The 21,966-nt window shown below is 42.1% G+C and overlaps 1 protein-coding gene across 2 annotated transcripts in view; it reads left to right on the forward strand.

Moving 5' to 3' along the window:
- The first annotated feature begins 17,489 nt into the window (after nt 1-17,489).
- The window catches only part of C5H14orf132 (chromosome 5 C14orf132 homolog), a 42,287-nt gene continuing 37,810 nt past the window's right edge, over nt 17,490-21,966 (forward strand). Inside the window, exon 1 of one of the 2 annotated variants that reach the window (XM_030274926.4) lies at nt 17,490-18,380. In XM_030274926.4, the coding sequence (XP_030130786.2) occupies nt 17,508-18,380 (873 nt within the window). In that variant the 5' untranslated portion in view covers nt 17,490-17,507. The remainder of the gene's footprint in view (nt 18,381-21,966) is intronic. The other variant, XM_030274927.4, reaches the window with a different exon arrangement.

Raw genomic sequence — 21,966 nt, forward strand, 5'->3', positions numbered from 1 at the left:
TCTATAAAATGACATAATAATGTTGTCTAAATGCTGAAGAGAAGGCTGCAAGGAGTTGTGGTGGTTTGACCTTGTCTGGCTTCCAGGTGCCTACCAAGCACTCTACCTCTCTCAGTGAGATGGAGAAGATATGATGAAAGGGCTTGTGAGCTGAGATAGAGAGATTGCTTAGCAATTACTGGCATGGGCAAGAGTCTTGCTTGAGGAGGATTATATCAATTTATTACCAATGAAAAATAGATTAAGATAGTGAAAAGAAAAGAGAAAACTGAAGTCCCCTTCCTCTGCCCCATCCCACTTGTTCTTCCCAGGCTCAACTTCAGTACTGGCTCTGCTGGCTTCTCCCCCGAGCTGCACAGAGGGCAGGAATTGGGTAAGTGGTCAGCTCATAACCTTTCATCTCAGCTGCCCTGTAAGCCTCACGTTGTTTCCCTGCTCCATTTCAGGGTTTTTCCCACAGGCACAGCCCTGGCTGGTCCCTCCCAGGGGCTCCAGGTCTCCAGGAGCAGCCTGCTCCAGCGTGGGCTCTGAACAGCATGAGGAATATGGGATTAAATTGTCATAAGGACAGCAAGCATTAGCCATCCATGTGCTGAGGCCAGTGAAACAGAAGGATTTCATGGGAAGGACATGGAACTTTAATTACAGAACAGGTTTAAAACAGAGTGAAAAACCTCCTATCAAAATGATTGTATTGCAGAGTAGGTACAGAAGAGAGAGTTCTTTGAAATCCCTCCTAATTCTGTGATCTTGTCAGCTTGAAAGAATTAGTTAATTGATGCCACATAAGGTAAATTTGCTCTAGGGGCAAATCCATGATCCTTGACTTTAGTTGACTGATATTTGCATATTTAGTATTCTGTTATAATTTCTTTGGGTTGGGTTGGGTTTTTTTGGTGGTATTTTTTTTTCCCATTCTTTCTTACTTTAAGCTTGGCCTTTGTCCTTGTGTAGTCTTTTACTTGTAAGCTATTATCTATTTGTCTCTCTAGAAGTTTGGAAGTTTTACAGAGTTGTCCATGTCTATTATCATTCTATTTCAGTTTTTACTGCATGAAATTGATAGCAATAGCTGCTTCTATCAGATTTCATAAAGTGTTTGGCTTTCTTTTGTTTTCTGACTAAAAAATTCTGCTTTGGGGTCTGCCCTTTAAAATGTAGAACATATTCATTTATGTTCTGTTTGTGCCATCAGCATAGCTTTTGTTAACAAGCAGACTGTTTCTGAGAGTGGATATTTTCCGGTTATTGCATTTTTCCTCAGGTGCAGACATCATACAGTCAAATATTTGGCTCTGACCTCTTTCTTTTAGTCTGTCTTCACAGGCTGCTAATGAGCTTGAATATTGCATTAAAGGCTTGATGACAACTCCCCAGAGAAGAGTAATCTGTGGATGGTGTAATAGCAAGTAAATATTTAACTCTGCTCCCAAGACACTCAGGCTGTCAGCTTTGCAAAGCAGGGAAGGCATTTTTCTCTCAGTGCAGTGCTGTGGTGAAGGAGGGGTGGTACTGCTGCCCACGTTCTGGTGTGCCTCTGTGGGATCCCACACAAACCTCCAAGAGGACACACACCCCACACCACAAGCCACTGCCTCTTTCCTTACCCTAGCGCCTCTGGGTGCACAGGAAAAAAAGTGGGAGGGTTTCCAAACTGCAGCAGAGAGCCAGGAGTGCTGAATGTGATGTGGGAAGTGCCAGCCTGGCAGCTGGGCACAGCCTGTGGGAGCCTTGGTGGGTGCAGCAGAGCCCCAGCCCATGCCCAGGATCTCCAGGCGCTCTGGTTATACAAGTGAACCAAATACTGCGAGGTCTCTCCATAGCTATATTTGTCTGAGCATTACATTCACATTAAAAAGAATATCCAAGGCAATTAATCTACTGCAGTGTTGAATTAGAGTGACTAAATTCCTCAAGGCCAGGAAATTTATATAAACTATAAACTCTTCTGAAACACAGACAATTTTACCTCTCATTTCCTGCCCTTTTCATAAACACTCATAAAAATTTCCCAATACATGATGATGCAATCAAGATGATAAGTTAATTTGGAAAACATTCTGGGTTTTAGAAAGCAAATATTATCATGCTGAGGTTGCACAGGGTAAAACCACAGCTGCTGTATTGGGGTAGAAGGTTAATTTGGAACATCTATAATAAACGAATGACCCCCCTCAAGCCATGAAGAGAAGGTAGTGCACTTTCTATTTGTGTTAGTATTAGGGAATGAAACCACGTTACTGGGAGTGAAAGAAGGAAGATATTCTGGAAAACTGTCCTGGCTCTCTGGCTTTAGGCAGATTGACATAATCTTTTCTGTTTCACTTTTAATAATGACCAGATATTGGTGTTTGAAAATCTAAAGTCATCTGCACTTGCTTTTTCTTTTAGGGGAAGAAGAATGTAACAGAATCTGGCCTATAAAAGGTGAGGTATTCCTAGTCTTTAGGCACACCTGCTAGTCCCAACCCCAAGCTTGCTAAGACTGGTGTGTGCAGAAGTACGAGAAAATCAGCATTAAAAATTTTTAGTATATTGGCAGTACCTAACATCAATGTTGACAGTCTTTTGAAAGGCTGTCTAAGACACGAGAATCTGTAGCCATCTGAGAAAGAGAGACGTTGCTTTAAATCCCACTACTAATAACCCGGTAGGGCACCCCCAGGTGAATTAAAAGCACTGGAAGAAGTGGAAGAGTTGAGTTTACGTGTTGCTAGGCTGTTGTTGCTTCATTGGGAACCCACAGCAAACACCAGCAATGAAGGCAAGAACGGTGCACAGAGTTGTGAGACTGAGCTTTTGATGGTGCAGAAAACACTTTTTCTACAACTCTCTTGCAAAAATAAGAAATATAATCTGATCACATACTGACCACGGTATTTAGTCATACTGTATATGACAAAAATATACACTCATGACAGTTTTCTTGTGTCCACTGCTTTTTTTCTGGGTGAAGTGATTCCACTTAGGACTCAGTAATGAAGTTACAGTAACCACCATTTTAAATTGCAGTTCGTAGGATACTTGAGGGAATGGAGCACAAGATATATTGTCATCTGGCACAGCATAAAAATATTTTATTTGGATGCATAAATGCCTTTAATACTCAGAATTACAATGTTGGAAGATGTGCCTGTAGTCCCTTAATGAGCACTTTGAGGAAAGACAGCAAATGGAACAGGCTCTGACATCCAGTGTACACCTACACAGCTGCTCAACCACATGACATTTCTAAATGGGCTTCCCTACAACAGTATGTGACAAGTGATAAAAGCTAGATTGTTAAATCTGACAGTATCTCAAGTCTGTATCTCCAGGACACTTTTCATTAAAAGGCTCCCAGCTTTGGGTGTTCTTGAAAAGAGCTACTTTAAAAATTGCAGTGGCACATTGAAGTCTCCTAGTTTACCATGCCCTATTTTCTAGAAGAAATCAAGGATGCAAAGATATCTGCCTGAGGCACCCAAAACCAGACCTAAATTCTTCAAAGGTGGGTGCACAAAATCATTTATCACCTTCCCAAGAAGCACATAAACTAATAAATATTATATATATATATATATATATATATATATATATATATATATATATATATAATATCATAGTAATATTATATTTTATATAATATGCTATGTATGCCTATATATTCTTGTTCTTACATTTTGAAAACCCTGGATTTAATTTAATTTTTTTCTTCAATGTAGCTGATTTGGGGATCTGTATTTAAAAACTGTAATTTTTGCATATGTGAGAACATGAAGTGCATATAATATCCACTGAATGAATGACTCCTTCTCTCACCTTTCAAAATTCCAACACCCCAGTCACTTAAAAAAAAAAAAAAAAGTATTCATGATAATCTGTTCTTCAAAGACTCTAAGAACAATAATAACCCAATTTCTGCCTGAAATAGGTGTGTGTGTTCATCTACAGTAATACTTGGTCAAGCCATTTAAGGAATGCCTCAGACCCACTGCCCTGAGGTCCTGGTGTCTTGCTCTGAAGACTTTAGATGTGACCAACTCAGCAGATCTGAGGGGCTGTCCCATAAAATATAGCAGCATTCCTTATTATAACAACAGAAATCATGGCCTGCAAGGCCATGTTCCTGCCATCTAAACATGGTCAAAGCACCCCATTGTGCTCTCCATCTCTCTGTGTTGAGTTCTTTTTACACAGAATTATGGAATTGTTTGGGTTGGAAGGGATCTTAAAGTTTATATATCTCCAACCCCCTTTCCATGGGCAGGACAACTTTCACTAGAATATATTGTTCAAAGCCCCGTCTAACCTGGCCTTGAACATTCCCAGAGATGGGGCATCCACAATTTCTCTGGGCAACCTGTTCCAGTGCCTCACCACCTTCACAGCAAAGAATTTTTCATAGCTAACCTATATGTACCCTATTTCATATATCATGTTCAAGAGGAAGAGTAGAGAATAACTATCCAAAATAATCTAGTTTATTATTTAGGAGACACTTTTAAAAGACAGGAAGGGATAGATTTGGATAAAGAATTATCTGGTGCTGTCCTATACCCAATACTCACAGATTTAAAACCTTGCTTAATTTCTACAAATGCTTCAATGTCTGCCTTTGCTGTGGGCAAATTCCCTTAATCTCTTATTCTGGAAGGTGAAGATCCACCTTCATTCTGACAGCATGTGCATTTCTGCCCAGTTGCTGTACAGGCTCACAAGCCAGACATTTCTGTGGCCATTTATTTCAGTGACACAGCTCAAACTCATAACTCAGCCCATGCTGCCAGATAAAATACTCTGTGAAACCCCTTTTTATTGCAGTGGAGTACTGCACCCAGTTTGGGACTCCCCAGTGCAAGACAGATGTGAACATAGCAGAACAAAGCAAGATCAGCAGAGGGTTTGTAGGATAATGGAGGGAATGGAGCAAAAGATACATGAAAATAGACTGTGAGACATGGAGTTGCTCAGCCTGGAGAAGGTGAAGGGGTCTTACTGCTGTGTACAACTCCTCATGGAATAACATTGTCCTTCTATTATAAACCATCTTGCTTTATGGAAGACTTTTTCAAAAGGAATGAAAAGCATTTTTCATTGCACAAGAGATAAAAAATGGATTTTTTTTTTCAGCAACTTGAGCCTAACCTTACCAAATTTTCAATAAAGCAAGGGAAGCTTTCCTAAAGACTTGAACAAAATATTAAACCTTAGAGTAGGACACTTGCCACAGCAAAATAATTTCTGTCCTCTTGAAGGTATCTTTATACTCGTTCAGATTCTGACTTCCTTCATAGGTGATTTCTCTCATTATATAGTCATTGTATCTGATTTGATTAGATCATATTGATTTGACTTGATGGGTAGTACGTATGGGTCTACAAAAGATGGATCAGTTTGGACAGGTGACATGGCTTGGAGCCCAGCCAAAAACATTGATACTTCTGTGAGCTGTTCTGGAGATGTTCACTTTGAATAGGGATGTGCCATTCCCCTTAAACAAGGGGCTGCATGCATTAATAAATATAGGGCGTATTGTCAGTATCTAACCGAACATGCTTTTTCTCAAATTCTGAACTATGAAGACTCAAAAATGTCTTCCTCATTATCTTTGGCTTAGGTTTACTGACAAGTAGAGAATGTAGCATCTATTATGAATTATAGTACTGTATTTATCTTTTTTGGTTATTAATTTTTTTAGTGATGTTTCTTGCCCATGTCACTGTGCCATGTTTGTTCATGAGCTCTTTAGGAGAAGCTTTCACTCACTTGATGCTGTACAGGCTCAGATAATCTGCTCTCTTTTTCAATACAACCTTTTTTTTTTTTCATTTATAAAGCTAAAGCAAAAAAGTTTTAGGGTGTCACTTTTAAGTCCATCCTTGATGTATAATATGCCATTCTAGACCTTGTTTTCAACAGTGCAGGAAAATGAAAAGATGTCAAGAAAAGCCTGTGAGGTCTAGAGAGTGTAAATTGTGTAAAGATACTGAAACATTTGTTGTTGAGCTACAGGAAAGAGGAAAAATAAAGCAAAAATTAAAGAAGTCTTTATATATCTGTTTGCTATGAAAAGGAAGGCAATAAATTGCACTTCATTTCAACTGTGGATGAGAGCAAAGCAATCACTTTAAAGAGGAAAAATAAAAACTTAGGTATTAGGAAAGTAACGTAGTTAACACTGAAATATGTCCATGGGGAGTTTGCAGACCTCCACGACGTCTTCTCACTGGATGTTTTTAAAATCCATCCCAGGAGAACATTGAATTCTGTCCAAGTGTGGGAAAATTAACAGAATGGTCTCTTCAGGTCCTATTTAGTCTTCTGTGTCTCTAATAGCTTCATCAGCTCCATCAGTACAGCTACAGGTGAAACTTTTGTTCCCCACAAAATATGTTTCTGGGACAATTTGTGCACTGCAGGTTTTGCAGCCACCGCAGATGGAGCAGGCTCAAATGCTTGCAGCTATAGCTGCTTGCCTTGTGAAGTGTGAAAACCTTTTTAGTGATACCTGTGAATGTTTTGCATTTCAAATAAAGGAAGGATTTTAAGGACAGTCTTTTCGAGTAGGCTGCTTAAATTGTATAATTAATAGACCAAGAGACTAAGCTGAATGTAGATTGTCAAAAATAGGATGGAAAATCAGACAAAAGCCTGAGGGAGGACTGAATCCTGCAGGCCAGCCCTCTATCTGTTAGGTCTGTTGTGTTTTGTAGTTTCTTCTGCGTAATTCTAAGATAGAGCCTCTCCTCCCAGAAAACAAGAACCTGGGACACCTTAGGACCATCATAGAGCAGCTGGATTCTGAATACAAGAGCTCTGACATGTGAGCATGTGAGATGACACTGGATCACATTCTCTGGAGCAGACTCCTTGCTCAATAAACTCACTTTCTCTGTATACCTCAAATGTTACCTGCTGTAACCATGATTGACATTAATCTTGGTGGCAGTTCTGTGTTGTTTCTGTTGCAACTAGACAGACAGCATTGTTTGTAGATATTTATCTAGACTGGGTTTATCACTGGACCTCTTAACTACTGGTGGGTATGGACTCTTGACAGCAGCATGGGAATTAGGAAGAGCCAAGGTCTTTTCTGCTTTCTGTACTGCCATGCTGGCAAGGAAATTGGGGTAGCATGTGAAGCTGTGGGGAGACATAGCTGAGGTGAGTGACCCAAACTGACCAAAGGGATATTCCAGACCACAAGGCATCATGCACAGAATATAAAGTGGGGAGAGGAAGGAGAAAGGGGAAGACATTTAGGGGGATGGATTTCATCTTCCCAAGTAACTATTACCTGAGATGAGACTCTGCTCCCCTGAAGGTGGCTGAACACCTGCCTGCCTGTGGGAAGCAGGGAAATAATTACCTGTTTTGCTTTTGTTTCTGTGTGTGGCTTTTGCTTTCCCTATTAAATTGTCTTTATCTCAGCCCACAAGATTCCCAGATTTTACTCTTCTGATTCTCTTCCTGGTCCTGCTGGTGGGGGAGTGAGTGAGCAGCTGCCTGGGGCTTAACCACATCAACAAAATATTTGCAACAAATCCACTGGGACCCTTCTGCCAAAACCAATCAAAGAGTCAATTGGGACTTCTGCCAAAACTGGTCCAAGTCTAATTGTTTATGGCAAATTTGGTATATTATTAAAGTAAAACATAATGACAACCAAAAAAAGAGGAAAAAAGTTAATATTGTTATAAAGCAAAAAGCTCTGACATGTGACACCAGAAAAAGGAGTTTGCATCTCTTGAAGATGTTCCTCTGCATAGGATAATAGAACAGTTTGGGTTGGGTTTGAAGAAACCTTGAAGATCATCTAGTTCCAGCCCCTCTGCCATGGCCAGAGACACCTTCCACTAGACCAGGTTGCTCAAAGCTCTATCCAACCTGCCCTTGAACATTTTCTGGGATGGGACATCTTAAACTTCTATGGGAACTTGTTCCAGTGCCTCACCAGGTTATTAATGAAGAATTTCTGTCTCACAAGATCTAATAGTGCCTGACACAGCAGCTCATAGGGACTTCAAAGGTGCAAGAGTGGCATAGATCTGGCAAGTGGAAGAAGGAAAAGAGAACAATTTTCCTATTTCAGAACCTTTGCTTTCATGTTCCCAAAATGATACATCAATATATAATCTCAATATCTATATTTCCTCTGACTTTTTTTTTTTTTTTTTTTTTTCATCTGGTATTAATACACTTATAATGAATTCTTCTTGGGAAGACAAAAACATCACCTCACAATCTATCTGAAAGAAGACAGACCCTTTTCTACCAATCATGCAATGTCAGCTTCTGAAGAAGGTGCAAACCAGGGAGGGTGAAGAGCAGTGTCTCTTTGTACCAACCAGATGGAGAGAGAGGGGATATGAGGCATTCTTATGGATTCTGCAGCTGGCAGCAACCAGAAAACTGTGAACTTGGTCAGTTTTCTTTGGTTAGTGCCTTTGAAAAATTTGGCTTTTCCAGATTCATCCCTGTTCTATTTTAAGGAGGATTCTTGTTGCTCCACTCCAGGAAAATATTATTTGTTTTGCTGTCTGTTCAGCATTCGTTGCTTTACTTCCAAGAGAAGGGAGGAAACAACAAACCAAATTCTTCCATTCATTTTCCACTGATTTTAGCCCTAGGGTCAGCTTTGGCATTCAAGGAGCAATATGCTTTGTGACCTAAAATACTGGGGACAGCAAACAAAGTGTAATCCTTGCTGATCATGTTAGTAGCTTTCTTTTTCAACAAGGAAAAGACTATTAGCTTTGCTTGCATCATTGTGAATTCCATAATAGAATCCTGCACTTCTCTATCATCTCCCTTTAATGACTTATTGGTCTTTTAATTAAAGTGAACAAAGCTGGGCATGACAAGCATTGGCAAGTAGGAGGAAGGAAAAAAACTGATGTCTGCTCTTGTAAGCAAGTTACTTTGTATTATTTACATAAAACACCACTGAAATGTCTCACTCATAAAATGCAGTGGGAGGCATTGATGTGTCAGGAACAGCAGCTGGTTCTCCAAACAACTCAGGCACTTGTCACAGTGATATTTGCACATGAGATTGCCTCACTTCTTCTGTTTGTATAATTTCATTTTTAAACAAAGAAAGAAGTTTCTGTTTATTTCTAAAATCATTACAACACACAGGCAATGACAGCCTCTCCACAGATGCAGCACTAGCAGTGACAGAGAATATTTCTCTTCCTGCCTTTCACTGGTGCCAAGCACCTTCTGTCTGCCAATGGAAGCCTCTGCACAGGGGTGCCTGGTTGTTATTTGCCTTTGTGTGGAATGCCTGAAGAAGGAAGGCTAAACAATACCTTAATTATGACAAGTCAGAAGAGGATCAGCACCTGAGAATAGCTGCCACACAACCCAGAACAATTATGGCTCCTAAATCAGACAGACTTTGCCTTCAGTTGGGAAGAACATATCGACCTGTCTCTATCTGCAGATGTTAATCAGAGCTGGATATTTCTACTTCATTTGCCACTCAGTACCAGATGCACTGAGGTTCTCTGTGATGTGGGAATGTCTCTGATGAGGACTGGACTGGGGTCCCTACACTTGTGTCATAAAGCTCTGAGGTCTTCTGCTTTATCAAGAGCATAGGGGCTGCCTTACATTTTGGAAGGGTGAAAACTATTGGACATTGTGAGGAAAAGGTAATGTGCAGGGAAAAAAAACATTCTTATGTATTTTCACAGGCTCAAATTCAAGAAAAGCTTCTTGAAAACCATTAGCTTATGGAATATTGTCTCAAAGAAGTGTAATTTATATAATAGGATGCTGAACATTGTCCTACAGAGTGATCAGTGAGATGATCCTGTCTTCTAGCTTTGTGTCACTGTCTTTGTAAAATATTTCAAGATATGTAGAAGAAAAAACTATGTAGATGCCCTAGAAGTGAAAATTATGCTGCACAATATTTAAAAGAAAAATTATTTTAAGACACTTCATGAAAGACATCAGGAGTTAATTTGGCTCCCTAGGTGTCTTCTCACCAAATTTTTAATTCTTGTTTACATTATGCCATCTAAAGCTAAAATAAGCTGAATCTTTTATGTAGCATTTTTGTCTTTCAGTGTTTGGAGAATTGAAATCTCATTATTTTTTTCCCAGTTGTATTGTCTAAATGTGGAAGTCCCAGAACCTATAAATAATTTACACTCCTTTTGAAGTTTTTTTATCAGCTTCACTTCAGCAATATTCAAACAGAGATGAGAGGCAAGATGTATCTTCTTGTGATACCCTATGACTCTAAGGGAACATGCTGGAATGTTTGAAATATGATATAAATGTTTCAATGGTTCAAAATGAAGTTCAATGTGGTAATGTTCACATTTCATTCATTACCTTACCTCCTTGCATTTAAAAGCTCCTTGCATCTTTTAAAGAAGTGAACTCAATTTCACAAGTGCTGACACATTAAACACATATTACATTGTTCTGAAAGATGTCTTCATTAGCTTTGCCTCACTGATAAGCCAAATTAAATGGCTGATGATGACCCAAATTCAGCTCAGTTTGAATACCATGGAAAAACCCACACTGTATCAGAAAACTGCCAGGTGACAGAAACATTGAAATTCAATTTGAGAGTTTCATGAGCACAGTGTTCCAGGAAGAGAGGGGGGAAAGTACAGATCTTTATGAAATGATTACAGAACTTTTCCCTATTCTCTCACCTCTAGTCTTATTTAATAAACCAAACTGTCAGAAGGCAATCACACCTAATTTGGTAATTTTTAAAATTTCACTTCCTGATGCAATTACAACTCTTTACTATACCTTCTACCATTTATGATTGAAATTGCCTGGTTTTGTTTTTTATTTTGGAGGGGAGGTGTGGTATCAGGATTTGAATGGCAGCCCAGCTCTTCCAGGAGACATGCTTGAAGATGAAGGCCTCTTTAGCAAAGAGAAAGAACTGGCCAGGGCTGGTAAATAATAATTCTTGCCCATTCAAGGCAGAGGACTGATGTAGATAATTTATTAAAGTTATGTGCAGTGCTGTCTTCTTCTGGATATTTGATTACCTTAAAAAAGTCTACACATGTTTATGGTTTTGCAAGGGTATCCCTTTTGCAAATTAATTCTCTTGAGAACTCCAGTGGGGACCATAAAATTCTCCTTCTAAAGGCCATATGTCCTCTTTCCAATATTTTTAATTAACATCTTAGTAATTATGTAATGGAATATGATTCTTAAATGTATTTTGACATTTCTTACTCAGAACTGAATTCACATTATGGTTGATAAATATATTGCTTCAATGAGTCCAGAGTGTGTCAATGTCAAGAAATCAAATGTGCTGTGACAGGAAACACACTGCAGAGCTCATTGCTTGCCTAGAACAGATTGGATGATCTAAGGACAGTGAAAAGCCTGTTTGAATGGAGTAAAAAGTAGTGTTTATTTCCACCAGGAATGTTTTACACTGTTAAATGCTTTTTATAGACATTTAACTTAATGACAAACAGAACTGGTAGACACAGATTTTCCTTCAGGTTTAGAGGAGGCTTCTACACGCCAAATCCGCCCTGAACTGGGAATTCTAGCCTTACTGGTAGCAATCTTTTATTCATTCCTTTGTACCAGCTAATGTAAATTTGGGGTGGGAATGAATGTTTTCAAAAGCCAAGACATTTCTCAAGTTTTTAATAATGTATAAGTATGAAGCATTTTCTGTTTTGCCTTCATCTCAAAATAGTACCTTTTAAATTAGTGTCAATTTCCAGATCCATTATGAATCTTTCTGTCATGTAACATGAAATAAACTGATTTGAAGCCATTACCTGAACATGTAATCTCTAAGACAAATGGTTGTGTAGCAAAATACCGAGAAGACTGTAACTGAGGAGGAAGGCTAGATTATACATCCCTCACTCTTACCAACCCACTACTGCCATGAAGGCTCAGCCCCTGGGCTGCAAGAGATACTTCGATATCTGTCTGTAATAAATGTGTGTCTCCACTGAGAGGAAGTAACTCTCTACCTGTTACTTTCCCACCTCTCTGGCACTTCTCTCTCCCACTTTATTCTAGCTGAGAGTGCCTGGGGCAGGCCAGGCTGCAAACACAGACAGCAGCCCCATCCTTCCTATGGGAAGAGCCACCCTATGGGTGGGCTCAGGGGTGGGCTAGGCAGATTGACCTAGATTGAGGAGCCAGATTTTGTTTCTGCTGCCCCTTCTGTTGCATTTTCAGCTCTCATAAATGAGACAAAACAATGATAATTTTTTCAAGACTTAGAGCAGCCAAGGAGCTGTCTGGGGCTGTCTGGATAGTGCTGACTCGTAAGAGGGATGAGTGCCCACCCTTCCCTTGGTGGAGACTGGGAGTGAAGTAGAAGGCAATGGTGTTCCTTGTATCTGTGTTCAATTACTTCTCTATTTGTCCCCTGTATCACAGCAATTTGGATTGTATGCTGTTAAAGCTGCAGTGCCAGCAGTACAAGGAGAAGCTCCTTGAACTTCAGAAGCCGTCTTGCCTGTTAGAATTAAATCCTACATGAAGTTAAAGGCCTGAGGTTTTAGGAATTTGAGCACTATTATGGCTCATCTATGTGCTAATGATATTGCTTTTAGAAGACTTTTAAGTCTAAATCTCTTTTGTGAGGAATATTTTGCCCACAAGTCTTTTGAGAGTAATAGCTGACTATTACTATACTTGTGTGAGCAGCTGTGTGGGGATTCAAGAGTGACACAGAAAGTTACAAATTTAATTTGTCTCTGAATTACTTGGCACTAACTAGTTTTATTAGGTTATGTGTGAGTGAGCCCTTCAGTATGTAACAGCTGCTGAATTTTCTAGCAATCAAAAGGGATGTAATCCACTCCAAATTTGTCAGGCAGAGGTGGTCCCTCTCATGATTACTGTGATATATCAGAAGGTCAGCAGGGATGATGCAACCTTGACTTACAAAGATATTTTTGTTTGTCAAGCCATAGAAATTGGTAGGTATAGATCTGACCTCCGGGCTTCCATTGCTGATACAGCCAGACCCATTTCCAACCCTGAAGGAAGAAAAATAAAATAAAATAAAATAAAATAAAATAAAATAAAATAAAATAAAATAAAATAAAATAAAATAAAATAAAATAAAATAAAATAAAATAAAATAAAATAAAATAAAATAAAATAAAATAAAATAAAATAAAATAAAATAAAATAAAATAAAATAAAATAAAATAAAATAAAATAACAGTCTCATCCTGACCATGTGATGACTTGAATATATTGACATGGAAGTTAACAAAGATTACAGAGTAAAAAATGAAACTTTGTTATTGTAATTTCATTTACCACTGTAAAGGAAGAGAAAGTATGAGCTCACATGCTACATCTCACTAGGTGAGGATCTGGCTGGACAGATAGTATGTAGTGCCTATCTTCTGCAGTCATTTCTGTACTTCTTTGCCCAGCACTACCTAACATAAAAGCCAACTGTCCTGTCAGTTCTTTATCAGCCTGCTTTGCTTGCACAGGGGTGCCTGGAACACTGGGCTACAGGCAAAGTCCTCCAAATTCTTTCTCTCCTCTGCAGTGCCTTACACGTCCTTCTACAGAGACACCTGCCTCCAATGTGGTTTGAGGAGCAGATCTGCTTCCCAACGCCAGACTTTTGTAGAAGATACGCACCCAGGGAACCAGGGCCTGCTCGGTTCATCGTGGGGTTGGCAGGTCACGGAACCAAAGTTTCCCTCTTCTGGGTTTATCCCTTTAAACAGTGAGCCCCTTCTGACATATTCTAAAGAGGAACTGTACATGCCCACCTTTGTGGGCAGACAAGCTGTGGCTATGCTCAGGAAGGAGGGGAAGGAGGAAGGAAGGAAGGAAGGAAGGAAGGAAGGAAGGAAGGAAGGAAGGAAGGAAGGAAGGAAGGAAGGAAGGAAGGAAGGAAGGAAGGAAGGAAGGAAGGAAGGAAGGAAGGAAGGAAGGAAGGAAGGAAGGAAGGAAGGAAGGAAGGAAGGAAGGAAGGAAGGAAGGAAGGAAGGAAGGAAGGAAGGAAGGAAGGAAGGAAGGAAGGAAGGAAGGAAGGAAGGAAGGAAGGAAGGAAGGAAGGAAGGAAGGAAGGAAGGAAGGAAGGAAGGAAGGAAGGAAGGAAGGAAGGAAGGAAGGAAGGAAGTTAAGACTCTGAGTGATTTCCCATTTTGTAATTCAGTCCAGCCAGTCAGCCAGTCTTCATGTGCAAAATTCAGCATCCTTTGCCTCCTTTGTGAGATGCTGAGCAGCAAGAGTCCATCACAGAGAATGAATTCTGTCTTAAGAACAGATACCATATGTCACTGTGGCTGATTCTTCATTAAGGGAATTAATTGCCTTGTGGGATTGCAACCTGCTGCAATGAGGCAACAGTAGGTTTAAAATGGGACTCATAGGAAATAGCATAGAAGTATATTAAAATGCAGCAAGAAACCAATATTACCTTCTCTCCTTAAAATGGGAACTTAGTCTCCCTTTGCATAGATGAAAGATTTAAATGGGATATCAGGATGCAAAGCTAAAAATTGGTACTGCATTGCCTAGGGTATCTAAATACAGCATATGGTAAGTGGGGATGTACAGATACAAACCCATTTAAAATCCTTTTTGGCAGCAAGACTTAATTGTCATGTTTTGTTAGGTCTGTTTTGTGAAGCAAAGGCAGAGCTTATGTGCACATGCAGTGCAAGAAAGGATTTCCTACTACGCCCCAGGAAAACTGACAAACCAAACTATTCTCTAATTGAGTTGTGTTCCACTGTACTGAAAAATGCGGTCTTTTTAGCAAACAGCTTTAAAGCTAATTAAAAAGCATCTTTGCTTGTTTTTAAGAATAATGTTATACAATCATGTTTGCATTTTTAGCTGGATGCAACAACGTTTGTCCACAGAAATAGCAAATTGTGACATAATCTTTTTAAGTGGTCTAGATATTTTGATGATAAAACTGGACACAATGTGGGCAGGAGAGCTGGCAGATCTCATTCAAGCTCTGCATTATCATTACTGAAAGACAGAAGCACATCCAAAATATTTGTTTTACAGAAGCACTTACAGAGCTATGATAAAGCAATTGATATCCAAAATTTATATGAAAAAATGTATAGTCACACAATTTTTTATCCCCCAAAAATGTATTTTTGGGGAAGATGAAGAAACAAAGCTTTGTATTTTGTAGTATCACAGTTAAAAGCTTGAAGAGTGGTGGCAAATGGAGTTACATCCAGCTGGTGGCTGGTCACCAGTGATGTTCCCCAGGGCTCAGTGCTGTTAACACTCATGTTAACAGTCTTTATTGATGAAGGGATTGATGACTCCCTCAGTCAATTTGCAGATAACACCAAGCCAGGTGGGATCTACCAGAGGGTGGGAAAATTCTTCAGATGGGTCTGGGCAGGTTGGATTGATGGGCTGAGGCCAATTGTATGAGGTTCAGTAAGACCAAGTGCTGAGTCCTGCCCTTGGGTCATAAACAACCTCCTGCCAGGCTACAGGCCGGGGCAGTATCTGGGAAGCTGCACAGGGAAAAGGACCTGAAGGTGCTGGTCAGCAGCAGCTGAACACGAGCCAGGGTGTGCCCAGGTGGCCAAGAAGGCCAGTGGCATCCTGGCCTGTGTCAGCAATAGTGTGGCCAGCAGGACCTGGGCAGGGATTGTCCCTCTGTACTCAGCACTGGTGAGGCCACACCTCGAATGCTGTGTTCACTGGAGAAGGCAACAGAGCTGAAGAAGGTTCTGGAGCTCCTAATGAGGAGCAGATGAAGGAGCTGCTTGTTTGTCCTGGAGAAAAGGAGGCTCAGGGATAACCTTATTGTACTCTACAACTGCCTGAAAGGAGGTTTTAATGGATTGGGGGTCAAGTAACAAGTAACAGGACAAGAGGAAATGGCCTCAAGTTGCAGTAGGGGAGGCTTTGATTGGATATTAGGAAAAATTTCTTCTCTGAAAGGGTGGTCAGACAGTGGAACAGTCTGCCCAGGGAACTGGTGAAGTTACCATCCCTGGAATTGTTCAAAAGGTATTTGGATGTGGCACCTGGGGACATGATTTAGTGGTGAAAAGGACAACGTCAGGTTAACGGTTGGACTTGATGATCTTAGAGGTCTTTTGAACCTTAATGTTTTATGATTCTACAAACACAAATAATTTGGTGTTCCTCAGAAATTATTTGCATCTTAAGCACTACAAACCATGCTGTTTCACAAACACGGCAGTAAATCAGAAAAATCAAAAGTGAAAACTGAATGGTGATTTTTTTAATCCTTTGTCAGGCTTAAGAAATATGAATTAGTGTTAATTTCTTAAACTTGTTGAACATGATAGTAAAATAATGACTGGCAAATCCTGGTACCATTAGCAATCCTCCTTGAGCACTTTCAGGGAAAGGCCAAAATACCATAAGACTGGTAAAAGAAAAAGACAAAGAGCAGTTCTCAGAAGGAAAGTTGTTGTTCCAAAGAAAATAATTTCTTCTTCATGTCCCTGCTTGGCACAACCTTAGAGAATGGGCAGTGGAATAAATCTGTGCACTGCCTGGAAGGGAATAGAACATTCCTCATTCAATACTTTAAAGAAGAGGTTGGGTAAAGAGAAACCAGCACATCTAAAATTTATCTGGATGATGAAAGATTAACACTGTTTTGAAGTTAATTTATGGCTTCTGATACACACAACAATATCCTTTCAAAATTTTGGAGAGACTCTACAAAGAGACAATTCCATTATTTACACAACTGAATTAAAAAAAATCTTAAAATTACATTGCCTCTTTGGGATTTGACTTGTTTACTTAATGGCCCTCTTGACATAAAAGCATTTTTGGCAGACACATTAATAGTCACTGAAATAAAGGACTGATTTAAAACAGCTGATTTTCTTTCCATCATCTCCTGCTGCAGCAGCACAACAATAGGCAAAATAGCTCAAAGCACAGTCTATTTTTTTCCTCCAGACTTTAAAATCCCAGTGCAAAGCTGATTTTCCATGTACTTCTGATGGTGGCACACACTTGTATTCCCATCAGCCCTGGTTCAGACCTTGGCAACATGCTGAAGTAGTAACAACATGGTCAAAGGCTTCAGCCTAGAAGATGATACTAACATGTACATGTCAAAATAGTAAAGAAAAAACCCACATAAAAAAGCTTTTAATGCATTAGGATGCACATTTTTATTATCCGACTTTTTGTGTTGATGTCAAAGGTTTTTCAAATAAAAACAGTGAAGGAATACACTGAATTATTCATGCTAAAAGTGATAACAGTGGCTGTGAGGAACAGGGAAAAGCAAAAGAAAAGAAAATATGTTTATTGTGTATTGTTGAACAATAAGTTCTGGGAACAAGGAGGAGAGAAGCTGAAAATAAAGTTCCAACAGCTCAACCATGAAAAGATGTAAAACTGAGCCGTCGGGAGTTCTTTTCAGCCGTGGGGAGAGAGGAAGCCGAGTGTTTGAAAAGCAGGCTGATGGATCAGCAAACTGAGCAGGATTATCTGGCTGGATTAGCAGTGCGGCCGCCAGGTGTGCATCTCCGGAGGCGCCTGCGATGCAGAGGACCTGCACACGCCGGAGCCCAGCCGCACCTGCCCCTCGCTGCTTTAACCACCGGGAGCGACCCAGCCCGGGGTTCCGCGGCGCCCCGGCCGTGCCCGCACACGCAGGCTCGCGGCTGCGGAGCCGTTCCGCCAAGGCGAACAGCCCCCGGGCCGGGGGGCTGCTGCCGGCCCCGCCGCGGGGGTCTCAGGCCGCCGGGGCCGCTGCCGGCCGGGAGCGGGAGCGGTGCCGTGAGGGGGATCGGTGCCGTGAGGGGGACCGGAGCCGTGAGGGGGAGCGGTGCCGCGAGGGGGATCGGGGCCGCGAGGGGGATCGGGGCCGCGAGGGGGATCGGGGCCGCGAGGGGGATCGGGGCCGCGAGGGGGATCGGGGCCGTGAGGGGGACCGGAGCCTCGAGGGGGATTGGCGCCGTGAGGGAGATCGGTGCCGTGAGGGAGATCGGTGCCGCGAGGAGGATCGGTGCCGTGAGGGGGACCAGAGCCGTGAGGGGGAGCGGTACCGGCCGCGGCCCACAGGTGCCGCCGGGCGGAGCCGCCCCGGCCTCCCCCCGCCGCGGGGGCGGGCCGAGCCCAGCCCAGCGCGGGGGCCGGGTCGCCGCCGCCCCCGCCCCCTGCCGAGCCGCCCGCGAGCCGCGCCGGGCCGGGCCGTGCCGGAGCCGCCGGAGCTGGAGCTGGTACCGGTGCCGGCTCCGCTGCCGCGGCCGCGCCCGCCGCTGCTGGGGGAGGCGGTGCCCGCGCCGCGCCCCCGCGCCCCGCCCGCCCCCGGCAGCAGCAGCAGCGGCAGCGGCAGCCTCAGCACCTCCGCCAGCTCCGCCAGCAGCTCCAGCGGCAGCACCATGGACCTCTCCTTCATGGCCGCGCAGGTGGTGCGCGACGGGGGCACGGGACGGGACGGGAGCCCGGGCGGGGGCGGCGGGTGCGCATCCTCTCCTCTGCTTTCCGCTCCGGTCCTCTGCTCCAAAGTTGCGCGGGTGTAAACCTGAGCGGCCCCGCGCCTTGGGGAAAGGGCGAGGAGGAGGAAAAAAAGGGGGGAAATGAGGCGGCTGAGCGCTGCTAAGGAGAAGTTGGCGGCGCAGCTCGGGGCGCAGCACCTGTTAGCGCCCGGCGCGGCGCTGCCGCTCCCCGCCTGCCTCCGGGGCGCTGCCGGCGGCCTCGGGCTGGGCAGGGCGAGGAATCATCTCTCCATCCTCCGAGACCGGCTGTAAACGAGAATCCGAGATGCGATTTTTCGGTTCTTTATCCCCGTTCCGTACTGCGGTTATATGTGCATCTGTGGTTTTTTGGTTTTTTTTTTAAACTTGTTGTCTGCGCATACAGAATCCAGCTTGGTGTGCATAGAAATACTCCTCTGTTCGTATGAACAAATTTTTTAAATTGCAGCTTAGTTCTCATTCCAGCTTGAGGCATGACTGTGTGTGTTGGTGTTCAATGTACTCATGCTTAATATACTAAGTATATATGTGTGTATATATATATATATATATATATATATGGCACCCAAAGCCAAAAATCATCATGGTGAATCCAGGTGAATTGGGTTTTTAACAGACAGTGCTGTGCTTGAAAAAAAGCCATACTCACTGACCATCCATTACCTTTTCCAGGATATATTCTTCTATTCATGTGGGTACCTAGAGTGTAATTGGCCTTTTTCAAGAATCATTTGGATCCAAGTTTGCCAAAAAACATCACCCACCATTTAGAGGTAGAGTGGGGGCCAGGAAAGCCTTTCTGCACTGTTGCTGCTTGACTGCTGATGTCAGCTGGAGGTGTTTGTTGGAAGCCAAATCCAATCCTTGAGCTGTTGTTCTGTTTCATTAATGCAATGGTTGTTTTGTTTTGTGCCCTTTCTAAAGTCCCTTTCTGAGGAGATGTCAGGCTCTGCCTTTCTGAAGGTAGCAGTTGGCTGTCCAAGTGTCTCTTCCCTTTGGACGTATTTCTAATAATTTTTTATAAGGAAAACCACAGTGGGGAGGAAAGCATAATTTCTATTTATATTATATCTTCCTGGTAACTGGAGTACCCAAAAGAAATTTTGCAGGTGTCACATCATTTTCCTGTGATCCTTCTCAGCACATTCAATGAGCTCCCTGTGTCCATCTTTTGTTCCCTAAGCTGAAGGGGAGTGCCCCCATGGCACAGAAGCATTGGTACAGCACAGTTCCATGAGCTGAAGGGGAGTGCCCCCATGGCACAGAAGCAGAGGTGCAGCACAGTTCCATGAGCTGAAGGGGAGTGCCCCTGTAGCACAGAGGCAGAGGTGCAGCACAGCAGCAGGTTTTACCCATAGTCAGAGTGGAGTGTGCCAAAGCTGGGACTAGTGCTGCCCATTCTCTTTTTATACTCTCCCTTATTCTTGCTGTCCCATATTCCACATAACTTTTGCACTAATTCTGTGTGTTGGAAGAGTCACAAAGCACTGTTGCTTCTCAACAGTTCCCAGTGCAAATATGTCTTATACTTACTAAGTTTATTAATGCAACAGTTTACAGTGACATGTGCTTTTCTCCCTAATCCTTTGGTGTTAATTTGTTGTTTTCCTTTGCCACAAGAAGTGTCAATGGATAGTTTTTGTTTCAGTGTGAGGTGAAGGCAAGGCAATACACCTCGGGAAGAAAGGCTGGAATTCCTTGGAGCTGTGTGCCACAAAGCCCTTCTGGTGGTGAGGATGGTGGGAAGCAGTCAGGGCTGTCACATCTCTCCCAGTGGGGGCACAGGGCTGTTGGGTCTGCACAGCACAGAGCATGTGGGGAACTCCTCCAAGGGGTGTGTTTGTAACTAATCTTTGATGAGCTGTAGGAGAGGATTTGCTGGCCTCCTTTTCTGCTGAAGGAAATGAATCCAGTTCTTAAGGTCACTGTGAACAGTGGAGGCTGCATTTACCTCTGTTACTCCCCATCACAGGCCTCTTGTACCTTTCTGAACTGTCAGCCCTTTCCATTCCTGTCACCATAATGACATTTAACCCTCAGTGTGACTCCTTTAATTTAGGTATTGCTTGTCTTCAACTTTCTTTTCACTGCTATATCTTGGGTTTTTTTTGTTTGAATCATTTCTGAAGCATCTCTGGTGGTATGCTTCAGTGAGATATCTTCAAGAACAAATAAGAACACAATATAATAATTGGTGTGTGCTTCCTGCTCATAATCACTTTTAAATATACTCTTCTATCACTCTCATTGTCATCCACCTGCAGCAGGTATTACATTTTACCTGATGAATACAAGACACATTAGTATTTTGTAGAAAAATAGGTAATACCTAAACTGAGATGCTTAATGGCATACAAGCAATGGTTACCTCTCAAGTTAATTTATTTTTACAGGATACTGTAGACTACTTATGTTCCTAGATTTTTATTTTTTTTTAATCACACCTTTGCACTGCTCATTGTGGACCCAAGTTGGCTTTGCTAGATGTTGTATGTGAGACAACATAAATGACCTGTGTGTTAGTGCCCCTCTGATGTAAACACAGAAGCAGAGTGTGTGTAAGTTTGGTCACCACTTGCAGCCTCAGGATTCTACAGTGTGATATGAACAGTTAAAATCTGGCATCCTCCTAAAGTACAGCTTGAACACCTCAACTGTACTGTATTTATTAGCTGTGCCATGGAGAGCAGCTTTTGACTGAAACTATTAAATCTGTTGTTAAAATGAGCCTTTTTGCATCAGTGTGTTCATCTCCAGTCAGTAGTTGATGGAGCAGGCTTGGGTGTCCTCTGTTCTGCTGGTGCTCTAATTGGCTTTAGTTTAAGGTCCTTTGTGCTAATGAGCAAGACTCACACCTAGTCAAAGCCTATTAGCAGCTAGTCATTGGGTTTCCATTTTAAATCCAAATTTTAGTTAAAGTAATGCTGTAAGTCTCAAGATGCTGTGCCAAAGATGTTCAGCCACTGCTAAGCTGTATGACTGCCTCATTTCTGTCTGTTGTTCAGTGATTTGAGAGTGCTCTTGTAGTCTAGGTAACCTCAGAAATAGCCACTTCTCATAGGTAGAGACTTTTGCTTGCAGCATAAAAGCCTGGTTTTGGGAGGTGCTGAGTGCTGCACCCAGGCTAAGATCACTCCATGCTTTTATCAGGGGTTCGGGGGTTGCTGTCAGATGCCCAGGGGTGAGCTGCCCCCTCCCTGATTCTTACAGACTAAAAATAATATGGATTTAACAGCCAGCTGATGAAAAAATGTTAATGGGAGCAGGGTTGAAATGTCTTCAACCTGAAAAAAATAGAAGCTTTTAGTGGGGAAAAAAATGGGAAGACAGAGAAAAAAAATGATGTCATGGTCTTCATTATGATCCAAATTGATATGAGCTGGGCAGTACCTGCAGTCGTAATGTTACCGATAGATTTTTCAAGATTTATGTTTGCAATTTAATTTTCTTGAAGCGTTTCCTGTATTTTCTGTTTCATATTGAAAATGAAGACTGGATTTCCTTAATTTGCAGTGTTCTC

This window comes from Taeniopygia guttata, chromosome 5, assembly GCF_048771995.1.
Source record: "Taeniopygia guttata chromosome 5, bTaeGut7.mat, whole genome shotgun sequence".
NCBI classification, from domain to species: Eukaryota; Metazoa; Chordata; class Aves; order Passeriformes; family Estrildidae; genus Taeniopygia; species Taeniopygia guttata.